Source organism: Argopecten irradians, chromosome 11 (assembly GCF_041381155.1).
Source record: "Argopecten irradians isolate NY chromosome 11, Ai_NY, whole genome shotgun sequence".
NCBI lineage: Eukaryota > Metazoa > Mollusca > Bivalvia > Pectinida > Pectinidae > Argopecten > Argopecten irradians.
In genome coordinates, this window is record NC_091144.1 from 35,136,096 (window position 1) to 35,149,114 (window position 13,019).

The following is a 13,019-nucleotide window of genomic DNA, read 5'->3' on the forward strand; positions in this document are numbered from 1 at the left end:
TCAAACATTTGTTCAGATATTTCAGTATAAATTGTTTGTTTGTTTGATTAATTAACGTCCTATTAACAGTTATGGTCATGTAAGGACGGCCTCCCATGTATGCAGTGTATTGTGTGTATGTTGTGCGAGGTGCGTGTTTTTGGAGACTGCGGTATATTCATGTTGTGTCTTCTTGTATAGTGGAACTGTTGCCCTTTTTATATTGTATTTCAAACATAGGAGATTATCATAGTTGGTTTACATTCAAAATTTTGGAGCTTGGTGTGATAATTGAATTTGAATAGAGCTAAGATGAGATAATTGGATTTGGATTGTGTTCATTAGTTCGAGTTGACCAGTGACCAGTCTCGGCATATAAAGGGATTCGACAGGTGACAAGCACCTAAGCTTGCTCAGCCAGGTTTATTTGTAATAAGTAAAACTATTGTACAATGTTGACCATATGCATTTACTGTTAGGGCATGTTAGAGTATCACTGTAATGGTTGTTTGTTTGATTTATTAACGTCCTATTAACAGCTATGGTCGTGTGAGGACGGCCTCCCATGTATGCGGTGTGTTGCGTGTATGTTGTGCGAGGTGCGTGTTTTGGGAGACTGCGGTATATTAGTGTTGTGTCTTCTTGTATAGTGGAACTGTTGCCCTTTTTATAGTGCTATATCACTGAAGCATGCCGCCGAAGACACCAAGCAACACACCCCACCCGGTCACATTATACTGACAACGGGCGAACCAGTCGTCCACTCCCTTTTTGCTGAGCGCTAAGCAGGAGCAGAAACTACCACTTTTATAGACATTGGTGTGTCTCGGCCAGGGCTAATTCGAACGAGTTACTGATTGCACAGACAACAAAAGCAAAACAAATTATTTCATGTGTTTTTTGTGTTTATTACACATATATACACACATCAATTATTGTCCAAATGATGATCATCAAGTACAAGATACTATCTTGCACGTACAAGATACTAAGTTCTACATACAAGATACTAGCTCGTACGTACAAGATACTAACTTGTACATACAAGATACTAGCTCGTACGTACAAGATACCAACTTGTACGTACAAGATACTAACTTGTACGTACAAGATACTAACTTGTACATATAAAATACTAACTTGTACGTACAAGATACTATCTTGTACGTACAAGATACTAACTTTTACGTACAAGATAATTTAAATTATATAGTGGCCCTAATACAGCTCTATTAAGTAAAGTAAGTAGTTTTATTCAGAGAGTAATTAAGCTTCTTTAAACTACATGTATATAAGGAAATATATACAATTGTTAGTTTCAATGTATCTAAATTTGTCTATTGATGACTGTGTCCATCTATGATTTCCCTGTTTATTTTTATTTTATTATTATTATTTTTGTTCCTTTTGACCTCTTGTTGCATATGTACAGCTGTCATGAGTGAATAAAAAATCTTGAATCATGAAATCTTGCAAACAGCAACAGAAAATGGACGATCCTAGGATGCGATGGATTTCAATTTCTTGTAGGATCACGGCTTATACAAAAACATGATGAATTGTGAAATATTCTTTTACAACCAGGATTTGGACGCTATGATATTAACATAACAAAAGCTTGTTTTAAACACTTTTGGGATGTAGCTCTATCAGAGTTAGGTTTCAACTCCATAAAAGGTCAACTTTGTTGCCAGAAAGCCACAGACCACCATAAATCTTGGCAGATTTTATCAATTTTCCTTTACGGGTCTACTGATGAACTCGTATATTCGTATGTCAAGTTGTGCATGGAAATGGATGAACTACCGACACTCAGTGGTTTTTACTAATGGTGTAGAGAAATTGAAGATCCAAGGTTTCTTATCATGATAGGTGCCATCTTCACTATGTATTTGCGTTGTTTGTGTTCAGAAGTGCTTTTCGCCGAAATAACAGTTAAGTTATGGTCGCAGCAAGAACAAAGTTTTCTGCTTTGTTTTACGGCTTGAATATGACATCTTATCAGGAAATACAGACTTCTAAGATCTGAAACGTAAGATTCTTTCACCTAATCAAATTAAGTTTTCCATTGAGCAACACGGCGCATTCTCTATTAGTGGCTATCTCAGTGGAGGTAAAGGCGGATATTTTATTCTTGAGGAAAGCAACATACGTACAAAAAGGTTTACTTGTTTGTTTGATTATTTCAACCTCCTATAAACAGCCAGGGTCATGTAAGGACGGCCTTCAATTTATAAAGTGTGTAGCGTGGTGACGTGATATATGCGTGTTTTGGGAGACTGCGGTATGTTCGTATAGTGAAACTGTTGCCTTATTTATAGTGCTATATAACTGAAGCATGCCGCCGAAGACACCAAGCAACACACCCCACCCGGTCACATTATACTGACAATGTGCGAACCAGTCGTCCCTCACACTGTATGCTGAGCGCTAAGCAGGAGCAGAAACGATCACTTTTATAGACTTTGGTGTGTCTAGGTCAGGGGACAGAACCCAGAGCCTTCCTCAAAGGGGCGAACGCTCAACTCAAGGCCAAAAGTGAGGCGGTGCTAAGGGAGGCATTAGGAAAGATAAAGTCAGTTAGGACGAAGAGAAAAGATAAGATCCTAAATTAAGTCGCCTTTTACGATCATGCAATAGGGGCAGCAGGTACAATTCTAACGCCCTACCCTGCAGGGCCCAACATTTTTTTAAGTAAAGTGAGGAATAATTTCAATCCCTGTGGTTATTTACGGAAGAAATGGCGCTTGTTATTTGATTAGGTTGTATTTTCGCTTCTGAACGGCAATCTTTGTATTCGTAGTTTTCTCGTGACGTCACATCTGTACCCATAATTCCATTGGCCGCCATCTTGTAGGTCAACATAGCTGTTATGAATATTCATCGGTACATGACCTGAATAGCGTATCAATTCAACCATGGTGAATGTTTGTGTTGTCTACGGCTGCCATAATCGGAATTCCAAGGAAGTTAAACGATCGTTTCATGCAATACCAGCGGTTTTAACGACACAGGGCGAGAAAACAGAGCGTTTGTCAGCGGAGCGACGCAGACTTTGGATATCAAAGATCGCTAGGAAGGATTGGACACCAACAAAACATTCAAAAGTTTGCTCCGATCACTTCGTGGAAGGTATGTCAAATCACTAGGATTTTTTTTTTAAATGTGCATGGTACAGTGGTAGCCAATAGTTTATGTTACGATATTTGTTTGAGACACTGTTCAATCGTAAATTTCATGTATATTCTATAGACTAGATCTAGACCACTAGGACTACTTGGTCCTGTAACGTAATGTACCCTGTGTGACCCAGATAAACAGATCAGTGCGTGTTGTAACATTACCTAAGATTCAGTCTTACATAATTAGCATAAAAACAAATATGAAATATCGATGTATGTGATCATTTCTTCAGATGAATCGGCTCTATATATAGCTTAAGATATATGATCTATATAATCTAGTTACTACCGGCTGATGTAGCCTAGATTAGGAGATCCAGTGAGAAGACTGTAGTCAATTATGCCTATTTAAATATACTGTAAGGGGAGTGGCTTGTTAATTAAAACTTTCTTATTGTTTAGCCCTCCCTTTTCTTTACAACCAAATTAAAATTTGCTCATAATCACATTCTTTATTCAGTTCATAGATATATATTAATGATATTTGTTTAAAAAGTTATGTGTGTTTCTTGAATTCATTGATAATTAGCTAATCTTCAAATGACAAATTTAATGTATTCTTGCATTGTTCTTCAGGAAAACCAACTGCTTTGTACAATCAGAATCATCCTGACTGGGCACCTTCCCTTAAACTTGGCCTGATTAGAGACGACAAACCAAGCACCTCTTCCCCGGTATCACTGGAAAGGTATGATAGGCCTATATGGGTTTACATATTTATGCCTATATTTATATTTGTCAATTAGCCTATCATGACCTTAAATGTTGTACATGTTGTATGATGTATTGCTTATGCAATTAATAATGATTGCATATATCATCCTCGATATTCCAGGGGTTACTATAACGACTGATGGATCACTAATAACCTCAGTAAATTTACTATTTATAGTAAAACCTATGAGCGTAATGTTAAAAGGGAAATGCTAATGTATTATAATGGATACAAATTAAGCTTTATAGCAGTCTACTCGTTTTTTACACTTTAATTTATTTCAAATTTAATACTTCTCAATGTAAAACAAAATACATGCATTATGTCATTAATATGTGTTAGGAATGAAAGTTTTAAGTTGTTTGTATGTGAAAAATCTTGGAAAAATAAAATAAATACAAAAAAAACCACCCTTGATTATTGAGGATGTATATATATATATATATAAACCCCAGTCTTAGAAAGTTCAATTTATATATAATTTCACATGTATACTGGTAAATTAGTCAAATTCAAGAGCGGTCGCTTGAATTTATTTTTTGAGACTTGGAAAACTCATGTTCACATAATGATCAGGTGCGTGTAGATATATAGAATCTATATGTCAATGTGTTCTAATTATCTGTAATGCTGGCCATACACTTTGAATTACTTGGTATAGATAAACATGTCTCAAATTATAAACAGTACTAGCTGTTGTGTAGACTATTTGGATTTATCGTATGATTTTATAATAAAATTTTCATGACTATCATTATTGATTCAAAATTTTAATCTTAAATGATTTTCGAAGTTAACTTGCTGTCATGTGTTGGTATAATTAATTGTATGTTTACAGATATTCAAGAGCTGCAGATCGACAGAACAAGAGGGCGAGGTACTCTGCAGCTGAAACTCTCTTGGATTTGGCGGATCCTGTTTTTAGTGTGAGACAATTTGAAGATTCTCATGCAGATGATGAAAAAGCCAGAAAGGTGTGTACTTTCCATTTACAAGGGAAACTGGAGCAAAGATCAGAGAAACATAACGTGAATGTTCAGCAGATAAGAGAGGACCATCAGAATCTCACCACAGAGAACATGAACCTTCGCCAGAAAATTCAAGACCAATCCTTGACACTAGAGTCTCTGAAAGACAATGATGAGAAGGTGAAGTACTACACTGGTCTTCCAAGGTACATCACTTTGGTTGGATTGTTCCACTTACTGGATCCTTACATCAGTGGTAATGGCAGAAGTGTTTTGGCAAACTTTCAGAAGGTACTTATGGTGCTAATGAAGTTGCGTTTGGGCCTGAACACTCAAGACCTGGCATACAGATTTGGTGTTTCTGCGTCAACAGTGTCAAGAACTTTTGGTCATGTTATAAATGTTATGTATTGTAGAATGAAAGACATGATTATGTGGCCTGACAGGGAACAATTGAGGTCAACTATGCCAATGGAATTTAGGAAGAACTTTGGGCTTAAAGTTGCTGTTATTATTGACTGTTTTGAGATTTTTACAGAAAGACCATCAGACCTCCTGGCGCGTGCAGAAACATGGTCAAATTACAAACACCACAACACTATCAAACTACTTATTGGCATCACACCACAAGGAGTTGTGTCATATTTATCTTCAGCCTGGGGTGGACGTGCCAGTGACAAAATGATTACCGAAAGTTGTGACCTACTTGATCGTTTATTGCCAGGTGATTTAGTGTTGGCTGATCGAGGGTTTGATATTGCAGAAAGTGTAGGTCTACAGTGCGCTGAAGTGAAAATTCCGGCTTTCACAAAAGGAAGGAAACAGTTGTCTCCTCTTGAGGTACAGGAAACTAGGAAGATTGCGCATGTCCGAATACATGTGGAAAGAGTTATTGGACTTGTTAGGAATAAATATACAATTCTAAAGGGAACATTACCAATGGATTATATGCAAAATGATGAAGATGAAGTGCCATTGATAGATAAGATTGTAACAGTTTGCTGTGCTTTGACAAATTTGTGTGCTTCTGTGATACCATTTAATTGATATTGCCATCACACTCATTATTGATTGTCATAGATTACAGTGCATTTGAATCAAACTAAAAGATAGTGACATTCATGTAATATGTGAGTTTGTTAGTAATTGTTACTAGCAAATGAAAGTGTCCCTGTTCAATTAATTAATTTCATAAAGTCACCTATAGCTAGCTACTGTATTCAAGGCCCCTCCCCTTTTTGAGGCCTCATTTCAAATTGCCCGAAAATACAACCAAAACTAGTTTGGTTTATCTTGGTGAGATAGTAAATGTGTATGTCAAATTCATTTTAAAGCCATTATGTTCTACTTGTGCAAAAAATGTGTATAAATGTATAGCCTTTAGGAACTTAGGTCAGCTCAACAATTGTTGTTATAGATTTTTAGACACATACAAAAACCAAATATTTTAAACAAATTTAAATTATTTTCCTATTTCACTGTTGTAAGGTTGTCAGATAGTGCTGGGTCATACCCGTTGTTACCAAAGATAGCATGATTATATATATGTATCTGGTTCAAGTGTTTATATTTTTTATTTAGAGGTATTTTTAATACCAATATTTTATGAAAATAAATTTAGTGCATTTATTATGATTTATGACTTATTTTCTTGCATGAATTTATCACTTGCTTACAGTGGAACCTTGTTACCTACATGAAATTTCAAATTCAATTTCCTTTTTGAATTGAGTCAAATTTTCAATTTTATTGCCATCATGACAAACTTCACATTTAATTGGTTATAACAAATATTGATAATAATCATTTACTTTTGTACATTGGATTTTACTTTGGTTGGTCATATGCATGTATTTTATAAACTGGTAACAAGCTTCCACTTTCTATATTTATACCTCAACATATACTAGTACAGGATTCAGTTTGTCCGTCTCTAGACACACATCCTTGCTACTCCAGAGGTTACTATCACATTATATCCACCCTTTGACTATCTCATAGTAAAACTGAAGGCAATGTATAGGATACCGGTAATTTAACCTATTGAAAAAAATGTAAAGGTGCACTGTGCATGTGTTGCTTTTAAGTGGGGAGTCGCTACAGGCCTGTGATTGGTCAGTTTACTTCAGCTGAACTGCCTCCAGTTTTACTACGAGATAGTTGGGGGTGAATAATGTGATCAGTGACTGAGTAACCAGAGTGTAAAATCCGAGGATGTAAGACCCAATGCATGAATGACCAACCATGTGTACTCTAACAAGAAAGACAGTTGGTGTTTTTCACTGGATACTCCAGCCTTCCTCACTCACATTAGTCTAGCAAATTGTAACACTTAAATGACCCTGCAGGCTGTCATAAAGTAAATGAATTCCAACAAACACACCTTTGAAATCTGGCAGCTTATATTTCATATTAGCTAAAGCATGTTTCTTGTTGTAAATCTTGATATAAAATAATAATTAAAAGTTAATTATAAGATAGAAAAGAATGTTTTATCACAGAAAAATAGCTAGTCAAATTATTTATTGGTAATTAAAACTTCAAAATTAAATTTAGATTTGAAGCCAAATAGAACAAGAAACATGTTAAAGCTGAAATTCTTAATACAAACTAGGTCTTTCCATTGAAACGTAAACTTCATACAGGTCGTCATTCTACAAAAATGTATATTTGTATTACAAAAATATATATAATGGAAATTTTAATTATAAATTATAATATTTGATATTATTTCGAATTTGTAACTAGTAAGACATTTCAATGGAAAGACACAATATGTAAATTAAGAATGTTTGTGAAGTTGAATAAAAACCATAAACCATCTTGATTTTCAATAATAATAACTTATTTATTCAATATTAGGTTTGCATAGATATTATCTAAACAAAGGAATTTCTAGAGCTTTATGATAAATACAAAAAAAAATCTCTATGAACTGTCACACAATGATCATAAGTTTTCCATAAATGTCAATTCTAACATATTTCATCTGTTCAGTTTTAATGACATTATATATGGTGAATTATACAATAAGCTGGCAAATCAATAGCATTAATAGCATTAATTAATTTGTTACATATATAATATGTACCTTGTTCTAGCTGCTATGCTTATGCTTCAATGACCAATATCCCACAACAATGTCAATAATCTTAATGATAAAAATAAATTTAATGTCTGTATGTGCACCACATCATTATTACAGATGTTTTTTTGATTTGTTTGAAAAGTTCAAGTTTCTTGATTATGCTGAAGATGGGCGCGAGTAGAGTTTTCCTATCAACTCGGGTAAGATTGAATGAGTGAAGAATTTGGAAGACTTCTTCACCATTTCACTGCATATTTCTGCATCAAGACATATTCTCTCTGCGTGGTAGTCAACATTTGTCCATACAATGAAATCTGAGAACTCCATCTCACAAACCATGAGTTGGCATTGGATTTGATAGTAATACGGATGATTCCTTTTCAGTCTTATTTGATCATCGTCACATTTTCTCAGACAGAAGTTACTATCCAGGGAGTCTTTGATGGATGCATCTCTCTTGCAATATGGGCACTTTATTTCTACACAAACTTCACCACAGCAATCACATGAAGCAATTCCATCTGGGGAAGCTCCGATGAATGGGTATTTCTCACTAATCACAAACCCACTCTCTCTTACACTGAAATTTTCATGTTCATCCTTCATCTGCTGGATGTAGGCCTCAAGTGCATCCTTTTCATGTTTGCATCCCCATTTTGTTGCCTGTGATGTAAATCTGTAGACATCTGGGTAACATATGGATTTCACCAAACTTTGCGAAGGATTTTCCAAAGACGCTCTGCACACATTTCTCATTTTTGATGCAGTTACTCGACCAGTACGAAATCTAAACCACTCGCGACTCTTTGCTTGTTCCCTTGTCAGTTCTTCCACATTTCGCACTTCTTCAGTTGTTATTTTCATCTCTTGCATTACCTTCTCACAGTGCTTGATCAATTGATCTCTTTCAACTTGCAGAAATTGTTCATCTCTTAATTCTGATAACACCATGGGATATTTCTTGCTCAGCACCTTTGGAATATAGTGTTGGCTATATTCTGGAACAAGTGACAATAGGGCTGGCTTACATTCATCTGAATAAATGGTTCGGTAAAATTTTTGAAGTTCTTCAGCTGTAGGCCCAGGGATGTCCTGAACATTTTTTTTGGGGGGTTTGGGTGTATCTGCAGAGTTAATAGTTTGGTCAATGTGTTTGTCCAGTTTCCGCTTCTTGGTCTTTGCTGACGTGAAATCGATCTCTTTCACAGGCTTACCAGTCACTTTAGTCACAGTTGAAGGGAGAAGCCAGTATGCTTTTTGTTGTGTAACAGTTTGGGAGTCTCTCAGTTTAACTGTAGCATCTACTGCAAACATCATTGCGCCAACATGACTGCACGACTCACTTAGTCCGGCCATACAATTGCAGTGTGCACTAACAACATTGCCGTTATTTTCCGCTATTAGCCATGGGTGTAGTGGAGTCTCATTCATTCGCTGGGAATGTCTAACGCGGGCAGAAACAAGGCAAACATCACGCGCGGTAGCGTTGTTCACTTTAAACACAACCACATCTTTGACCCATCCACTTACAAAATAAGTATACGAGTCCAAGGACTTGTACGAACACATGTCTTCCAAAGTGTAGGCGTTCAATTTGTTGACCAAATAGTTGTAGATGTGTGGGTACGTGATATTTGGTAAGTCTTCAACATTTCTGCTCCATGCCGACTTCGGTAGCTCATATGGATCATGGCCATCTATTTTACTGATCTTTTCCACATACCTGGCTTTGGTTATCACATCTAAAGTGTCTATATAATGCTCCCGAACTCTCGCCTTCTTCGGTTTTGTGTCTGTCATGGCTATCGATGTTTACAAACAAAATAGAGGTCCTAGCTATTTGCATACTAAGCGACGCCCACTGTGTTTCCGCTTGACCTACAAAATGGCGGCGCTTCGTCGCGGTACCCGGATGTCACGGATTAATGAAAACTACGAATACAGGTTGGCTTATAGCTCGAGATATTTCAGTCCAAAAAGCTAAGAGATGAGAAGCGGCATATATAAATGTTAATAGTACGTAAATATACATATTATACCACGTTAGTTGTAGAATGTAAGGCTTGTTTGTTTGTTGGATTCAATTAACGTCATATTAACATTCAGATTAATGTAAGGACGGCCTCCCATGTATGCTGTGTATAAGGCCTACCTAGCTAGAGTTGGTAGTGATATGTAACGTAGAGGAGAAATATAGGAATATTTCCAAATAAAAAGACTATTTTTACGAAACCTCGCCTCTACTACACAGTAAGAAACACAACACGGAAATCCGGAGCCTTCCACAATTGTAAGGCTACTACAAACACACGAGACCTTACGGTATTTGTTAATAATCTGGTCCTTCTATTACGTCACAACTGGATTATATTAATAATAGTCTCTTTTTCGAATAGTTCCTCAGGGTGACGTTCTAAGACCATCGGATTTTATGTAAATAGTCTGTACCCAACATTCAAATTAACAGCAAGGAGACGCCCTAAGACCATCTATATTCGTGTACTGTAATTAAATGCATTTCATTTTAACAAAGTTGGAAAACATGGGTCAGCAAAACAGATAATGGTGTTAGCCAGTGTCTTGACACCATACTGTCAATGCTTAGCAGATGTGACCATGCATGCACCACGTCAGAATATGAAGATGCGTTACATAAACTGCAAAATTCGTCTTACAGGTCCAGCAACAGTCGCCTCCGAAACTGGTTCACAAAGACTTAGATGACTGAAGCAAAGGTAAGTTTAATGACATGGCTATCCTTGAGCTTAACTTTATAAGATTTTTCTGAATCCTTAATTAGGGGTAACAACCCCACCCCAAAGAATTTCTTTGCTAACAGTCATTTTGTTGGATACCTCAGGAACCATCTCAATCGTAATCACTCAACAGAATGAAAAATGAACATGACCTGATAGTTTTTTCAGTTGGCATAAAATAGTTATCAACTGATATAGCAGATACATATTCTCACCCTAATTTAGATAGAAATAGCCTCACATAATGCAAGAACATGACAATGTTTTCTTCTTCTTAATGATTTATTTAGTTTATCAATAGAGATGGGTATGGGCAAACAGAAATGGAAAAGGTCCCTTGGTAAATACAAATAATGTCCTAGAGAGACAAAACAAAGTCTTCAAATATCAGTTCCTGGGAAAGAGAAAGAACCACAATATGTCGGAGATGATGTCAACACTTCTCCAGGAATACTTACCAACCATGATGTTAAAGTAAGTCGCAATACTGATTATCTTCATCGGTATTGAAGTTTACAACTTTTTTTATTTTACACATTTAATTTTTGTACAAGCGTTAAATGCATAATTTTTAAAGGAACCAAAATTTAGAATTCTATTGCAATAGAAAACAAATTGAAAATGAGGATACTAAGGATTTTAATTAGACTAGGTAAAATGTAGCAAATATCTGCTGTAAAGGTCACCTCTATGATTAATATTACTAGTCTTTTGAAAATGTAATTTCTGTTATTATCATGAAATCAATGGAACATAAGTCGGTGGTATGAACGCCTGATACATATGTGCCGGAGAAAAAATTTAGGATTTGTTGAACAAATGATCGGAAAGCTGACGGCGACACAGAAAACGTTTGCAATAGATCTCACGCAGAAAAGGGAGGAATCGGACATGAAATAGAAGCCATCTGTGTTAACTTGTGTTCGTCCGTTCCGCCAAGTCCCAGCGCCTACAGATCAATGTAGACACAGGTATTTTTTTTGTGTGTGTGTGGGTTTTTTTTTTTTTATTGAATAACGATATCTATCTAAAAAGAAAGAACTGGTTTTTACACTTTTGGTATCTGCTTAAAACCACGAGGTTCTTACATAATATAGAGTAAATACTGATACATTTATTATCTGAATAATACATACATAATGTAGGATTTTATAACAAGTTTAAAAAGTAATTAACAGATATATGTTCGCCTCATTATTGCTACATTTTATGTTCTAGTGGTTTTTTTTGGTTAAGATTATTTAAGCCTAAAGCATGATTTTTCTATGACGGACCATGCCATTTAAAGTTTTCTGATAGTTCATAGAGCCTATACTTTTGGCCTTGAGTTGAGCGTTCGCCCCTGTGAGGAAGGTTTCAGGGTTCTGTCCCCTGGCCGAGGACACACTGTTATGTATGACACTAAATACATGTAGTTATGAGATAAGGGAGATAACTCCTATAGCTTTTTTTATCAATACATCCTATGAAGGTCATATCATTGATTTAGGTTATAGAACTTTCTAGAATTTAATCATGTATAAAACAAATATGTTTGTAAACATGTTGATTTTAAGTAGAGATCTAGAATGATCTATTTCCAGAAAGTTATGTGTGTTTACTTGTTTACTGTTTTTAGTTAGATATTTCTAGAAGTAGAAGGTTCTCCAATATTCTTGAATTACGGTTTAGCTATATATACTCCAGCTGTCCAAGGCTAATCAGAACTGTAATGAGACCTGTAATAAGACATATCAAGAATTGTGCAGTGCCATATAAGATTCTATTGGGAGAGCTATTGTGACTTTATCTGTGGATTATTACAACATTTTGTGTGGATTTATTCATATTGCCTGGAACGTTACAAATCATCGGTGGACATTCAATTTCCTTGTGGATTTGTGATTATTGTTAATTTGAAACCTGGAAGGATCAAGGATTATACCAGGACATTCGCATACAGATAAGTAACACTTTAAATCATCGTACTAGTCTTGTACCACCACCAATTACTTTAGATATTGTAAACCATCTCTGTATAATATTGTATATATAATTAAATTGTGTTTTGAATTTAGCTGCTGGTTTCTCCTTTCTGTTATTCGTTCATGTAACAGAATTGGGGGCTCGTCCGGGATCGATATTTTATTTGTGAAATCTAACTTGGAAAAATCAATTAAGAAATTTGCAAAAATTTGTGTACAAACTTGGAGTTTACATTTGAAACCAACAGCTAGATAAACATGACTTCTATGAAGGGAGAACAGTTTGTTAAAGCGCCATCCCTGGAAGTTCTTTTGCAAGTTGGTAAGAAGGATTTACTGTTATTGGGTAAACATTTAGGCCTTACTA

General features: G+C 35.7%; 1 protein-coding gene across 1 annotated transcript; it reads left to right on the forward strand.

Moving 5' to 3' along the window:
- Positions 1-2,780: 2,780 nt before the first annotated feature.
- Positions 2,781-6,473, forward strand: LOC138335408 (uncharacterized). The gene is made up of 3 exons (XM_069284478.1): positions 2,781-3,111; positions 3,738-3,849; positions 4,715-6,473. The coding sequence occupies exons 1-3, from the start codon at positions 2,898-2,900 to the stop codon at positions 5,889-5,891; spliced, it is 1,503 nt and encodes a 500-aa protein (XP_069140579.1). The 5' UTR covers positions 2,781-2,897; the 3' UTR covers positions 5,892-6,473.
- The last annotated feature ends 6,546 nt before the right edge of the window (positions 6,474-13,019 follow it).